This window comes from Megalopta genalis, chromosome 5, assembly GCF_051020955.1.
Source record: "Megalopta genalis isolate 19385.01 chromosome 5, iyMegGena1_principal, whole genome shotgun sequence".
Classification (NCBI taxonomy): domain Eukaryota; kingdom Metazoa; phylum Arthropoda; class Insecta; order Hymenoptera; family Halictidae; genus Megalopta; species Megalopta genalis.
In genome coordinates, this window is record NC_135017.1 from 10,320,413 (window position 1) to 10,336,168 (window position 15,756).

The 15,756-nt window shown below is 46.9% G+C and overlaps 2 protein-coding genes across 7 annotated transcripts in view; one reads left to right on the plus strand and one right to left on the minus strand.

Moving 5' to 3' along the window:
- Window positions 1-15,756, plus strand: part of heph (polypyrimidine tract-binding protein 1 heph) — a 492,203-nt gene that overhangs the window by 56,345 nt on the left and 420,102 nt on the right. The gene's annotated exons all lie outside the window — the stretch shown is intronic.
- On the minus strand, window positions 10,130-14,795 carry LOC117220983 (carboxylic ester hydrolase). The gene is made up of 9 exons (XM_076521404.1): window positions 14,430-14,795; window positions 13,194-13,334; window positions 12,660-12,822; window positions 12,150-12,604; window positions 11,907-12,075; window positions 11,658-11,833; window positions 11,408-11,555; window positions 10,927-11,071; window positions 10,130-10,644 (listed from the first exon to the last, which is right to left on the minus strand). Exons 1-9 carry the CDS (start codon window positions 14,670-14,672, stop codon window positions 10,359-10,361), a joined length of 1,926 nt encoding a protein of 641 aa, XP_076377519.1. The 5' UTR covers window positions 14,673-14,795; the 3' UTR covers window positions 10,130-10,358.

Here is a 15,756-nt window from a genome sequence, read left to right on the forward strand (position 1 = left end):
CAGCTTTGATCGCGGCACAATGTCTATCTCATAAACGAAGAAAGATAAGTTCATGGTGTACAGGTCCTTTTTGGTTCGGTATAGCCTGGAGACACGCAGGGATCGAGATCACCTGTTAGATTCAGGTTAAATCGTCTCAGGACCCCGGGTAATACTTTCCGAATTGCCTCATATTTATTGATATTCTACGGCAAACACGATTGTTGCAAATCCAAGCCCCTCGCGAAGCTATCATGTAGCGTGGAGCATCGCCGGTGTTCCGGGATTCGAGTCACGGCCGAAAAGTCAGCGTAACGAGAGAATTTATCATTACACCGGGTGGCGGCGCATCACATCCCCGGTGTCATATTTCATGCGGTGTCTTCGAGTCCATATTCGAGCCATTGTTCACGGAGGCTTCGTGGACCGCAACAGCCGTAAAAGTTAAGGGCGGGCGGGACGCGGAAATGGCGGTTCGCGAAGATCATGGCGGCGTCGTAAAACGACGTACGGAACACGGGGGCCGCGCGCCGCCCAGAAATACATCATATTTCTGGCTCTGTAATCCCTCAAACGCGAAATACACGGCTCGCCCCGTGCCTCCCCGACCCCGGCGTAGATTGCAAGATACGTTTTGCAGCTGAAAGAGGTTTTCTTATGAAACATTTCGCAGTCTGAATGTGCCCAACGAATTCAACGAGCGCATTTTTAAGAAGCGGCAAGATTTTGCGGGACTGCATAAGGCTTTCGAGCCGCCGGGGATTGGTGGATGTGGGGGGGAGGGGGGTACGAAGGCGATTTAAGAGCTAAGACGTATTCGGTCGCAAGAAAACGGGAATAGCCGGGTCGGGATTTTAATTTATGGACTTTTCAAGAGAGAGGAACGCGGCGAGTAAGAGAAAGAGAGAGAGAGAGAGAGAGACCATTCTGTTCACTGGCAAGCATCCATCCTCTTTGAACGTCTTCAACGTCGTTCAGCCTTCGGGTTTGTTAACTCTTTTAAGTTGTAATTGAAGTCGTTTATGGGCGCAACCATGCCCTTTCAGATTACTATGCTCTGAATCATTTCCGGCGGCGTTTGTTTCTCGTTTTTTTTAATTAAAAACTCCGGCGGACTGTTCAGAGGTCCGCGACGTCGACTCGATTCCTCTCGAAGGCTTTCAGCGGCGAATCCGGTTTAATTCTTGGATATTGAAGCGCCTGGGGATTTGCCGTGGCGCTTTTTTCCCCCCGTCGTAAACGCGAGTGTTATCGTTGCCTCGGCTCCGGGACAGGAGAGACCAACGGACCGGGCATGCCTCATCGAATCACTGGCCGGGTCACTTCCCCTGGAAACGTTCGATTTTCGTCGGACCACGGCCACCTAGTTCGGTACCAGCGCCGTCGTCTATGAATACGGCTCATAATCCCTTAGCTAGCCGATTAAATCCGTGGGATTCGAATTTGTCGTCTGAGGGAGAGCGTGGCTTTGCTTTCGTAATTTACCACATGAATGGGCTCCGCGATCCCCGCCGCCAATGCGTCGGCGAGCAGGTGACTGGAACGAATTATCGTTCGGCACTTTAAATATTCCCGGGGATTATCGAACCACGTTGCGCCGGTCGAAAGTTTCCTTTTAATTTACCGACGGCATTAATCTGGAATCTTTCTGCGGTTGTTCACGTGCGCGTTCACGACCACGGGAATTGTTATGTGGACGGCGATGGTCGGACAGCTCTCCGCGCAGAAATTCCGATTTTCCTTTCAGCCGGGCAAATCCTAAATGACAAGTGATTCTAGCTTGGATACGAGGGAGTACACCGAGCGCAACCATTTTTCCTCATCATTCGCCGTTTCGCCTTCTTCTGCATCCGACTTTTTCCCTCGTTTCTGATACCGTAAGCAAGCCCCCAGCTCCTGTCACTATCATGACGTGCCCTGCAGTATGTATACTCGTCCGAGACAGTTCCGTATTACGCACCGCAGCGTCTCTCAACCCGTTCCTACATGACCGGGTAAACGTTGGCCGTAAGCTGTGCATATAAAAATATACGAATTTGTGAAGACTTCGTTGGTTTGACCTGCTTCTCGGAGCAACAACGTCTACCCGACAAACGAGAAGAGATAAACGCATAGCGTATAGGACCTTTTTCATTCAGAATAACCTGGAAGCATGCAGAGAACCATCATCTGAATGATTCAGCGTAGGATACGACAATTTCATTCTGGCCACAACGATTATCTTGGCGACGAAAGACGACAGACGCATAGTTTATTGGTCTTTTCGGTTCAGAATGACCTGGAGACATGCAAAAATTATCTACCAGTGAGGTCTAACCAGGTTAGGTCAGTCAGTGTTAGGCGCGGGAAGGGTGCAAGGCTCCAGCAACAGGCAGTCGCTTGGACTGACGCAGTTGTTAGACGTTCAGGAAGCTGTCGGGTTGAGAGCCGCTGGCGGAGGCAGGCAAGACGGTTGAATGATGAAAGCTCGAGGCCAGCATTTTGCGTTACATTCCTCCAGCCGCCCATATTATTGTTCGCGACAGTGACAAATGGTTATTATACCGATTGCGGTAGCATAAGTTACCGATCCTTGTTGCGACACCGCGAAGGACGCACCGCAGCCCGCGAACGTTCCGTTTAGGTGAGAGCCACGGCGAAATTCGCGCTGAAGGCTCGCTGGAACACTGGGGAGGGGGGCGGGCGACTTTGTTGGAACGCTTCGGGTAACGAGAACTAAAAGGCAATCTCGATGGGCGCGCGTTATTTTTTCGTTTTAAATTAATTATTTTTTCTGTTGGTCGCAGCAGGTCCGGCCGACGGCCACGACCACACGCGCGGCTAGGGCCGAGCTCTGTCGAGGTTCGCGCTCGTAAAGGTCGCGAACGCGCGCGGAACACACGTGCGCTCGATCGTAAAAACGCGGAGAGGGCTGCGCCGCGAGAGAGGGCCGGTCAAAGGGACGAAGGTTCGGGGCGACGCGACGCCACAGGGGTTCGCCGGATCCCGTTCGATTCGTGACATGCAAATTTTACAGTGGTGGAGCTGTTGTTTCCGCGTGTTTTTTTATTTATTCGCCACTTGCGCCCGTCCCTTTTCGTTCACCCTTTATGGCCTTTTATACAATCCGGCCAGGGCCGCGGAGCCGCGGCTTTCATTTCGAGCGCCGTTCACTATCGCGTGAATAATCGAACCTAACCTCAGCCCCGTGAATTCGTGAGTTAACTCCTGCGAAATTTTAAGGGAGAGTCGATTCCGAGCGGGCACTGAATTTCGCTCTTCGACGGCTCATCTTTTCCCGATGAACCAAGATTTCCTGGGGCCAGTGATCGAAGAAATAAATGCGCTGCCCTGAAGATAGCTACCCTACGACGACAGAATCGAGTTCGGTCTTTTCAGGGGATCCGAACAAGGACATTTAGGCTCAGCCTATTGCTCCGCATTCTCAAATATTCATTTCCTCATAGCCGGACTGCCTCTACGTCAGCCAGCAGCCGGCTCATCGGGGGACCCAGCAGGTTACGCGGTAATGACATAATCCTTGCGCCTCCTGTGTGCGTGCCAGACTTAAGACGGCGTCGTGTCTGCGAGTTGATCCGATTAATCGAATTTTACGGATCGATCATCGATGCCGCGCACGGGACAGACGGATCGCGTGATAGCGTTTGCGAAGTATTTTTAAATAGTGTCCCCTTTCGAAGTATTGATCGAGGATTCTGCGGCATGCCGGGCTGGAGTGTAACACTGTGGAAAGGTCGAGTCGCTGCGTTGTTAGAGCAGCCACCGCACAATCGATTGGCAGTCTCTAAAATTTATGACCACCCTACTTTATAAAGTTGCACATTTTTTCGAACGAATATTCCAAGAAAACGGTCGCACGATTTATCGGCACACCCGATGATGATGCATCACGGCCCGAGATTGTCCTCCAGTGGCGGGAGGGAGCAATAAAAGTGTCTTGAATAATAAGCCGCTATTTATAGATATCGCGATCTGCGTCGGTAGGTGCTCGACGACTTGCCTAAGCCCCGGCGCAGGAAAATTACGAACGACTATTACGCGCCGGCTCGTCGTTGACGCATGCCTAGCCACAGGCATTTCGACAGGGCAATGTCATCGGCGATCCCAGTAATCTACGAATTAAACGACGGAGGCTGACACGCCATGACTGTTACGACACTGTCAGGTTTTGCAATGACACGCGAGTCGACTTTACGCCCGCATGAAATTTTCATGACCGCGCGAGCAGCCCGGATTATCCTGCTACGCAAATATCACGGGGCTCAGGTGTGATTAGCTCGGCCCGATAAAGGGAATCCTTTAGACACTGGATACATTATTCCCATTACATTTGTTTCGGAATTAGATGACGGACGATTACGACGTCCTAGCGGTCAAACAATTTGATACTCGACCGGCTAGAAAAATGTAGGCAGCCGGGTAGCCCGGGTACAGGGAGGCGCTGATAAAATTTCTTTAAAATTCTCAGCAGGTACGCGATTGGGCGTCCTGTTAAATATTCAACACGCAAAATGAACGGCGCTCGTCTTAGAGCCGCGATAGCGCCTCCTGTTCCGCGTGCCTGAATGCCGAACCTTTCATCCGTCTCGCGAGCAACGGGATTTAACGGGCGGCCGGCAGCGGCGCGGTCCGAATGGCTCCTATAATTTTCACGGTGACGGTCTATGGAAGCTCACGGGACGATGGTTCGTCCAGCGTGTCGGGCATTGTCGAGCGTGTAACGAGGGACAATTTTTGCGGGGCTGAACAATATGTCGCATTAGCGTATTGTGATGGCGGGGCAGCGCGCGGTCGTTCTGTCATGCGACACGACGATATCGTAATCGATGCTGGCCCGATTTCCATTCCGCGGGAAACGGGGGGTCGGGGGGAAATGCAGACGCCGAGGATCCACGGCTGCACTTTTGCCCCGGCTGCGACCGGGAGTCATTATCGTGGCAAGTCGACCGACAATGTGACCGAGACGCGTGAACGTGTCCGGAATTCGTGGGCCTCCGCGTTCGCATACACGCCGTGGTTGCCATTCCTGGCGCTCTGCTCGACGATTGCAGCGCCCGTCGGTCGTGAAATAAATATTTTCTGGCGTTGCCGGCTAGCCGCCGCACTGCCTGACCGCGCCGCGATGCGAACTTAGCGATCACTCGCTACCACGTGGCTGGGCTTTATTTCATGGTACAGTAATGTCTCCCTAACTGACGCTCAGATTGCGCGCAAAAGTGGACAATTTGGGAAAAGGAGATACGATGATTCGAGCCTTGCTGCTCAATTTTATAGTTTTTGACAATCGGTGACTATAAGAACGAGCCTCAATACTTGAATAATAGTATTTTCTCTTTCCAAATTGTGTCCATTTTTGTTTCCAAGCTGAGCGTCAATTAGAGAGAATTTACTATAGTTCGTGACTGGATCTGATCCAGGTTGGACCGAAACCATTTTTAAATCGACGAACTACATCTTGGTTGGATTTAGGACTGGGAATCTTAATAGTAAATTAGTCCTAAGCTGACAGTATGTACTGGGTATGTTCGAGTTTGCTCCCACCTGCTTTTTAGTCGGAAGTCTAGTTCCAATTCAATTCTGCAGCTAGGTATCGTGGATATGACCATGTTAAGTCTAGGTCTTCGTTAGACCCAGAATGAATTAAATCACAGAACTAAGTCCACGTTGAACCTGGAACTAAGGATGAGGAAGTTGGGCTGAATGTAGGCTAGCACCAGGACTCGTTTAGTGCTATATTAGATCGACATTTAAATCTGAATTACAGCCCAGAGCTATGGCCATTTCAGACGCTGTTCATTTTAATCCTAATTTATTGGAGCTCGTGCTTCGGATGAAGTCAGATCACATAAAGCAAAGGTAAGTATGTTGTAAATCTTATCGCGGATCGTTTGACAAGAGAAATTTAATTAACGGAGGACACGTGTTCGAATGACTACCGACGGGCCATTTTCCGGGTAAACGGGGCTGAAAACTCGCCGGCAACTTTCCCATTACAGTGCTCTGTGTAGACAGCGAATTCCGGGGTGACCAGTCTACCGTCTAAAGCTCGACGCCACTGGAAATCGACACTCGGCGCGAATTGAGCGTAAATGAATTCGAAAGGCACTCGGTCCGGCGTGTTTGCACTTGCACATTTCAACACGTAGTTCGAAATCGCTCCGAAAACGATTATTCGACTGCTAGGTAAATACCGGCGACGCGGCTCATCAGGACCCGAACTTATTTGTCTATGCAAATCGTCAATCAACCGGCAGCTACCGCGGTGTCCCCTCTAACCCCCCTCCCCCGCGCCGTCGTTGTTTCGTTTCAAGTATCCGGCCACGTTGTTTTTACACCGTTCCCGGCTATCATACTGTTTTGCGAGCCTCGCTTTGTCTCTTAGGCTCGCTTTGAAAAACACCGTGTCTCCCTTTGCCGCGCGGACTTTGATCTCCGTTTCCCTAGTAGTTTTTCTAGCGCCGCGTCCTTCGCCGAACCCACATCTGGTGATTTTAAGGGGAAACGTTGGAAGTAAGTCGATTAATCGTGGCGTCGTTGTCGAGCTAGCTCCGCGGACGTGTTAATTGGTGTGTCTCCTGTCCGGGCTAGGTCGGTGCCGGTCTCCGCCGAGCAGCTGACGCAACCGCCTCAGAAATGATTATCGAAGCAAATAACTCGTGTTTATCATCGCGAACGCAACTAGATTTCCCGGTGACCCGCCAATTACACGAGTCGTCCTGTCCTCGCAACGATGCTCCTCGAATCCAGGAATATCTCATTATCGCGGGACCACGGCTAGCGGTCCGCATTCCGCGAACTCGAAACTTGGAAAGCCACGGTACGTCAGCAATTGCCACGCATGCATCACTGAAATTTCGTTCGATGCGTCCAAGAACCGCGTCGCATGCCCTGCTACATCGTCGAACGGTCCGTCGAAAAACGGCGAAATTCTGAAGCCTCTCGAACCGTCAAGGATCACCGAAGGATCCACTTTTCGCGACAGCGTTCGGATGTGGCGCGACGTTCAACGCCTCGCGGATCCAGCCTTTGTCTTGTTATTAATTATTTCCACGACGCCGGGGTCGTTGAATGGACAGTCTTGCGAGATAATAGGGCCGAGGGAATAAGGTTGCTCTTCTTTTCATCGGGAACGTAATATCGCGGAAACGTTCCGAAAACGGAGTACGCGCCTTTGTCGACCGGTTAGCCGACCGGCGTTTAATTACGGACTGCGCGGGAGCAATTTATTCGGCCGGCAATCGTACGGATCGGCCGAGTGTTTTCTGGAACTTGGCCGCGATGTATCGTCGGGCAACGGTATCTTTGACTCTGCTTCAATAGTGGCCTGAAACGTGACGAATGAATTTTTTCTGGATAGCTTCTGGTTGGAAGATATAGCCTTCGGTTGGAGAGAATGGCGATCGAAGTTTAGAAAAGCGAAAAAGAAGAAAATTGTCAGTTTCTCTTTTGTAGAAATCTTATGGAATTATTTTTGCAATATTGACACGATTGTCGTTGCTATTATTAATTTTAATAGGCCACTGTAATTCCCAACCAAGATAGAGGATAACTTCGGCACTTCTGTGTCTTCAACTTTGTTTGTCTAATTTTTAGTTAACTCTTCCCAGAAGGCCATCCTCTCCGTCAAAAAATTGCTACCGGTTGCGACCTGTTTCCTATCATCAGATGTCTCTTGACAACTGCAGTTCGGTCAAATTGTTATTTTCGAAGATTTTGGCTTGCTGCAAATGTTTACTCTCTCGTGAATGTTCAAAGAAATTAGTTAACTATCTCGCAGGTTAATATTCAACAAATCATGTTGACTCCATGTTTGCAAGGTTGACTCATAAATCAGTGATGATGTTTGTCATAGTGACGTCGGTTTTGGTATTATGCAGTCCATTATATTATGCAGTACTTTCTGTTCAAGAACGGTAGCGAGTAGTTCAAGTCGTCGCTATGCGAGACCTCTGGAGAATATAACGTTGATGATCAATTTTAAGCAGAATCAAAAAACGATCGAAGGATAACCGACGCAGCTACGTGTTATCAGAAATTGAATTCCTTTTTGCCGAGTGACACGTCGACAGTCCAATCAAACCGAAGACAATATTTACACGATTTCGAAAACTAATTAAAACGTCGGCGAGAGCGTTCTCGGAACGCAGCGGATGAAAATCAATCTATTACGCCTTAATTAATTATATTCTATCCGAATTGAACAGAATGATGGAAACGGCCGAATCTCGAAGTAGAATATAAGGGCATGCATTGAATTTTACTCATCGTAGTGTATCGGCGCCCCGGATACGAAGGTGTCGCTGTACGTGATCTGGTACGAGAAGTAATAAAAAAAGATGATCGATTTCATGACAGCCGACTGATGTTTCAGTAATTGGTACGTCGCGAAGAATACTAAAGAATCGCTCGATAACTGCGCAGATGGTCGAAGCAATTAAAAGTTTCAATGATTCCGCAAGAGAGAAGTCACCTACTTTGGTAAGCTTCGGAAAATTTGTTTCAGTGTTATTCCTCCCTAGATAGAAGTCGTTTATGGCACTGACGAACTTGTACCCCTCGGTCACTAAGTTACCATAAGTTACCATAAGTTATCATACCTAAGTTCTCGAAAGACTCCGTGGCCATGTCTTTTACAATCACGAGACCTATACATTTATCCACCGTCTTAGCTTTCTTTTAGCTTTCTTTTAGTTTTCTTTTTAACTTAAAGAGTATATAACGTATGGCACCAGAGAACAGGTTCAATTTTCGTCACGATTAAATCAAGACCAGCCAAAATCATGACAGAGCCTCGACCGACTTTTTATCACAATTATACTTCGACTAACTATAAGCTTACTTGGAGTCGTGTCAGCAGAACTAGAAACAGCTAATTGCATTAACAGACGTATATTCTACCTACCAGAAATTCAGCATACATATCGATGCAAAGAAATCGTAAATGATTACAACGTGAATCACGTGTTACTATTATATAATGCGTTCGGACCTTGCCGATGTAATCGTGGGAGTATCGTGTCTGAAAGTAGCGCGGTAATCGAATTAAGCAGAAAGTTAGGCCGCAGGTACTTGGCATGCGGAAAATTTCTGAAGTTGAACCGCTAATCCACCGATTTAATTCCCGTTATCAAACTCGTATCCGAAGAGGCATGGGTGAAGGGTGCTCGCAAGCTCGGTTCTGTCCAATGAAGCTAACTGATAAACACGAGAACTACTTAAGCCACTAAAACTGCTGGCAACCACCGACGAAATTAGCGTAACAACAAACTGGCATATTATTGAGCCCTCTCTGCTAGAATTATAAAACCAATTTAACTACTTTAAACAATAATGGTATGACCTAGGACCCTTATCATCCCTAAGGTGGCGGTTCAGAATCGGGAGCCATTTTAAGCATGGTCCAAATTAGTCCTGGATTAGTTGATCTAGATCAGGTTAGCTCTGTTTTAGTTTGGGTAGGGCTACTTTGATTAGGGCTCGAATTAGTTGCTCTAGATCAGGGCTCGGAATTAACCAGCACGCAGCATAGGAATCGTGAGAGCTACGCCTCTTGGCTACCGTCGCGCCTCTCGCTGCCGGTGATTTGATTAAGTAAATTAAGTTTTATATCGATACGTAGTGAATATGCAAAGTATATGCAAGAATATGCAAACCGTATCCAGCGTAAATTTGGTAGGTTTTCAATTATGTAGATACTTTTAATTTATGATAAAGTCTACTTTAGTTGGAGTTGAAAATGTCTGAATTCATCGCAAAGTGAAGAAACCGCGACGTCAGTGCCTTTGCTACCGGTCGCGAAAATAAGGACGTGTCTTTAAGTATTTAACCTCTGTGCGGGATCTCAGGGGTTCTCCGATCAGCTGTAAGCGGAATCGCTTCTCTTTAAACGGGTTCCCGAAAGAAATGGGCCGCGTTTGTCTTCAATTTGTCCTCGTTGCATAGTCATTGCTTCCGACCACGATTTCTCCGGCCGCAACTTCTTTCCGCTGCGGCGCGATACGGGCCGGAAACGGAAAGAAGACAAACACTGGTTACCCAGACTGGATGATTAATTTCCCCGAGCGCGGAAGGAGCCCATCTGGAAGCCGGCCGTCTGCATAGTTGATGCACGCGTTAACTCTCCCACACGGTGAACTTAATTTCCAGCGGATTCCATTATGCTTTTCGTTTATTAGCCCTGTCTTATTAGAGCCGGGGACAGAGCCCTTTGGGAGATTTCGCCGTTGATAATCTACCCGACGGTCAATTATTCATTGTCGTTCGTGCGTCTTTCTGTCCCGCGTGAAGTAAAGGGTGTCTGGCCTGCGTGCACTTTCGCTTGTCGTTGCGACCGTCAGTTGTCTTTTTTTTATTGTAGCAATCTTACGGAATCATTTCTACTATGCGATCGCGATTATCGTTGTTAATAATAACATTAACAGATCACTGTAGTTCCGGAACGAGATCGATGGTGTCGTATCTTCGGGAACTTCTTCCTTTGGTATCTCTGGGTCTCCCAATTTGTTCGTGTATCTTTCGTTCATCTCTTCCCAGAATGCCATCCTTGTTGCCAACAACTCGTCGTCGCCCACTGTGATATCTAAGCTCGTTCCGTTTCCTATCACCAGGTGCTTCTTTTCAACTTTGTAGTCCGGCCAGGGTGGTACTTTCCAAGCCTTCGGCACCCTGCGGATGTTCGAGCACTTATTACGGTGATCTCACTCACGTTGTTCCTCAGTTTGCTGACGAAAACGGACGTCTTGGGAAGGGAAGATACGATTATTCGAGCCCCGAGCCTCGTTTTATTGTTATTATCAAGATAATCGTATCTCCTCTTCCCGCGTTGTCCATTTTTGTTTCCAAGCTGAGGATCGCTGTGTGAGAGAAATTACTGTATTCATGGATGTTGTAGCTTGACGTAGCTTGCAGATTAATATTAAAAAAAAAAAGAAGAAGAAACATTTTTACCCCGTGGTTGCAAAGCTGACCCAGAATTCAGTCATAATGTTCGTCATAGTGGTGTCGTCTTCGCTAGTCTGCTGCCCATAATAATCCTTGTACCTTTTATTCAAGAACGGTAGCAAGTAGTTCAAGTCGTCGCCGTGCGAGACCCCTGGAGAGTATAACGTTGATGATAACTCGATTAAAGCGGAATAAAAAGAACGATCGAAGGATAACCGGCGCGGCTACGTGCTATCAGAAATTGAATTTCTTTTCGCCGGGTGACACGTCGTCGGCCCAATCAAACCGAAGACAATATTTACACAATTTCGAAAACTAATTAAAACGTCGACGGCGGCGGCTGCGTTCTCGGGACCCGGCGGGCGAAAATCAATCTATTAAGCCTTAATTAATTATATTCTATCCGAGTGGAATCCGTCCGAATTCAACGGGGTGATGGACGAGCCCGAATCTCGAAGTATAATGGTGCGCAATCAATTTTACTCACCGTAGTGTATTGGCGTCCCGGATAGGAAGGTGGTGCTGTACGTGCCCTGGTACGCGAAGTAATAAAAGAAGGTGCTCGATTTCATGAGAGTCGACTGATGTTTCAGTAATTCGTACACCGGGTAGATCATTACAGCATCGCTTACTACCTGCACGAGATAATCGAAGCAATTAAAAATTTCGATGATTCTGCAAGAGGGAAAGAGAGAAAGAGAGATCTAGAGAGAGAGAGAGAGAGAGAGGTCGCCTACATTGGTAAGGTTTTGAAAATCTGTTTTAGTGTCGTTCGTCAGAAGATAGAAGTCCCTTACGGCTCTGGCGAAATTGTGCCGATCGGTTACTAATTCCTGATACTCCACTAGGTGGGGTAAATGTTCCTCAAAGTTCTCCGTTAACTTCTTTCGCAGGTCTTTGTTTTTCTTCACAACTATAAATTTATTCAAATCAAATTACGCAATTTTCTAGAACTTGAAATGGTCAATATTGAAATAATCGTTTACCCATCGTTTTCACCATGCCGTCATCCTTGGTTATCCCAATTATGCAAGGTATGTCTCTGAACTGTCCTTTCTTGATAACAATGAACGGATTCTCAGATATCACAGCGTCTTCTGACTTCTCTTCGATAACATGCCCGAAGGGGCAGCAGGGCACGCCGTCCAAAATTTTCTGTCATTCGAAACTAATTATCAAACAGGCTACTAAAGATACCGATAAGTGTTCAATAAATATTCGAGGCTTACGAAATTCTTCATGGTGCTGATAATAGCTTTTTGATCAAGGGACCTTAAGCAGCCTACCATCTGTTCCTCACGTTTGATGGATTCCTTGGACCGATCAAAGTTAGGATCTTCGTCGATGCGGATCGCTTCGGTGCCGTTATGCGTGCCGTTTGGCAGACAGCCTAGCAATTTAGCTACCTTCAGCGAATTTTTTCGCATCTTGTTCTTTGAATGCAGATTCCACGGTGAATACGCGTTTCCACTCATCAGAATTAACCTGTGGAACAGTCCCTCTGTGTTTTTGTTGAGAGACAATATGTGAGCTGCCCCGGCGCCCGCACTGTGTCCCCACAATGTCACGGACTTAGGGTCACCATGGAAGACCTCGATGTTCTCCTGCACCCATCGCAACGCCGTTATTATGTCCTTCAGGGCGTAATTGCCTGGAGCGACACTGTTCTCCGTGGAGAAGAATCCTGGGGAAAGCGCGAAGTCAATCTAGGCCGAAACGATTGTTTTGAAACGCGTTACCCATGATGCTTAGGCGATAATTGAGCGTGACCAGAACGAGGTTCTCGTTCATCAAGTATTCAGGGGACATCTCGTGGCTATTGCTGCTTCCGAAGATGTACCTTCCGCCATGCACGAACACGACGACAGGAAGCTTCGCTTTTGTCCGTCGTTCCTCTGAAAGCTAACGAAATGTTCCAACGATGAAATAATAACTGGTCTGTGCATTTTTAGACAGAAAGTACGAGAAACGGCATTGTATTTTTCTATTTCGAGCTGATAATTTCGTGCTCGAATTTGCATAGATTAACACGTGAAAATAGTCGCCCGTGGCCGTTTTAATCTCATTTAATTGCACGGCATGCTGACCTTGCGAAGTAATCTAGTCGGTATCACTTTTCAGAATATTTCTGCCTCGAATGGGACTGTTATGTCAATGTCGTTCGAGAATCATTGAAAATGTAGAACAACAAAATGGAATTACATTGTTGCGATATGCAAAAACTAAACGCTGGCGTTCAGACATTTATGAGCTGCATAATAATCGATACTTACTACGGGCACGAAAACGTTTAGGTATAAACAGTCCTCACTGCCTATAATACTTTTTTCATCTTTGGTTGGTTGGATGCACATGTTGCCGTCCTTTATGGCGTCATAGGTGCTGTTCCAATTGCGACTCCATAGTTTTGGACTCTGAAGAAAAAAATGTACTCGTTACTGTCGCGATATTTCGATTCCGATACTTTATCTGATAAACGCTTTTTTCCTGCATTGTAGCACATTGTCTTAAGCCCATGATTAAGTAGTAAACACGAATTAAGTCTATTTTTATACTTATAGATACTATTTCTCTGGCTGCAGACGATAAACTGTGTTATCTGCATATATCTGTGCGCCGCGGCGATAAACAGAATCGAATCGACTGCACAGCCGTAAAATTCTGTGTCTGTTAACAGTTCGTACTTCACAGGACCATCAATCATGGACGTATAAAAATGACCCCAATTGCCGGGCTCTTATCGGATTACAAAAAACTGTCAATCACAGGCTCAACTGCTGGCCATAGGATCGAGCATTCTGATTGAAATCCTCGTTTTACACCATTAATATTCAGTCGCTTCTCATCATTTTTTAGCATTAATCATTATATCAAGGAATACTAAATCGCGGGAAACTGGTTGATTATTCAGCGTTGCCGACGCCGTTGTCGCATCTTGCATTCAGAGTGCGATAAAACGGCAACGAAACATCGTAGACCAGTGTTTTTGGTTTCATTACAAAGCTGAGACTTCAATCTGCAATTCGATGTTATCTTAAACCGCGAGCAAATTTTGCTAGAATGTATAGTGACGCTTGAACTTGAAATAGATGCAATTGCACAACCGTTCTAGCATTTCCGCAAGTTTCCTAGAGCACTGGTAGATTAAAGAATATATAACGTATGACACTTGAAAGGGAAACTTTCAATCTCTAAAATGAACTAAGCGTCACGGTTGTCGAATCCTTTTTGACAAAGTGACAGTAGCCCAATGATTAACGGTCGTCCTAGTCTGAAAAGTTAAATTCGATTTCGCGTGACCACGTTAAGTTTCGTTAAGCAAATCGTTTGACAGGATATGTTGCAGGAAGGGTTGCATCCCGGCGGAAATGATAAGGGTGTTAATCTGGCAGACAACAAGCCAGACTCCACCGTAACCATCCCCCGGTAAAAAAGAGCGTCAGAATACGTCCCCGGACGCCGCGTGTGGACGGAATGCTGAAATATGAATCAGTGTTTCGGAAAGTTACCCGGAACCTGAGGTCCCCGGTGGGTGGCTCGGCGTAGGGGATGCCCAAGTAGTGCGCAGCAAGCCTACCCCTCGTGCTCCTGCTCCAGAAACCCCGGATCGTGCCGAACTTCGTGTGCACTCTGGTCGACTGCGCGCCGAGATCGCTGGCCGCCGCCAAAAACAGGATCGCCATGATCAGCCATAGTCCGCAGCCAGGCTTCCCGAATTGCTTGCTGCTCATCGTACAGCAACTACCGATCATGCTTGCTGCGAAAGTCCGAACGCACTGCACCAGCGAACCGTACGCGAGCAGATAACACCGTCTAATTGCATAACGTCAACGCCCGGCGATGCATCCGACTGACGCGTCAAAAATTCATCTGACGCGTTAGCCAAGTTTGCGTCGCCGATCTGTGGCCTCCCCCGCCACATCCTTTCGGTTATTTTAGTATTGTCGACGTTGATGGCTCGTATTTGCAAATCCAAGTGAACAATGGATTTGTAGTTGCACTAGTGGGAACAGATTAGATTAGTCGACCCTGAGACCGCGTAAAAACAGTTCATATTTTTTTTTTTGCTGGTCACATTGGTGCCGACTGTTTTGCGGGAAATTCATTGTTTTCTTGATCCTTTGATCTTCTAAACCTGTCAGGACAGCTAACACTTGACAGCTAACTGTGCCAGGGACCCGAGATAGGCTAATCGTGGTTTAGACTTGAAGAGTTTGGACTGCATTAGTTCTAAGTAGTCTCTGACAGTACTAGATCAGACATAGTACTAGATCTAAACATATCTAATGTGGTTTATGAAGACCTAATTGGTCCTATACGAACCTATTCAAGCATAATCTGATCTATACAGTTCTAATCAAACATATCGAGATGAAACCTATACCAGTGCAGACCTATACAGAGCTACATAGACCTAATCAGACCTATGCAAATCTTACTCAGACCAGGTCCATTTTTAATCATGATTAAATCGAGACCAACCTAAGTCATCGCTGGATCTGGACTGTCTTTTATCACAATTGGACTTGGACTAACTTTAACCTTGTTCGGACACTTGTCAGAAGAACTAGGTGCAACTAACTGCATATGCATTTACGATCGTACATTTTATCTAGAAGAAAATTAGCATGCATATCTATGTCAAGGAATCGTAAATGATTACAATGGGAATCACATGTTACTATTACGTAATGCGTACGGATCTTGCCCATATAACCGTGGGAGTATGGTGTCTGAAAATAGCGCGATAATCGAATTAAGCAGAAAGTTAGGCCGCGGGTACTTGGCATGCGGAAAATTTCTGAAGTTAAACCGCTAATCCGCCGATTTAATTCC

Bases quoted from the DNA above. Each gene is read 5' to 3' on its own strand.
- LOC117220983 (XM_076521404.1), bottom strand. From the start codon at position 14,672: ATGATCGGTAGTTGCTGTACGATGAGCAGCAAGCAATTCGGGAAGCCT. The intron at 11,834-11,906 runs GTAAACGATTAT...ATAAATTTATAG, and splicing joins CGGCATGGTGAAAACGATGG to TTGTGAAGAAAAACAAAGAC. The intron at 11,556-11,657 runs GTAGGCGACCTC...TATCTCGTGCAG, and splicing joins ATTTTCAAAACCTTACCAAT to GTAGTAAGCGATGCTGTAAT.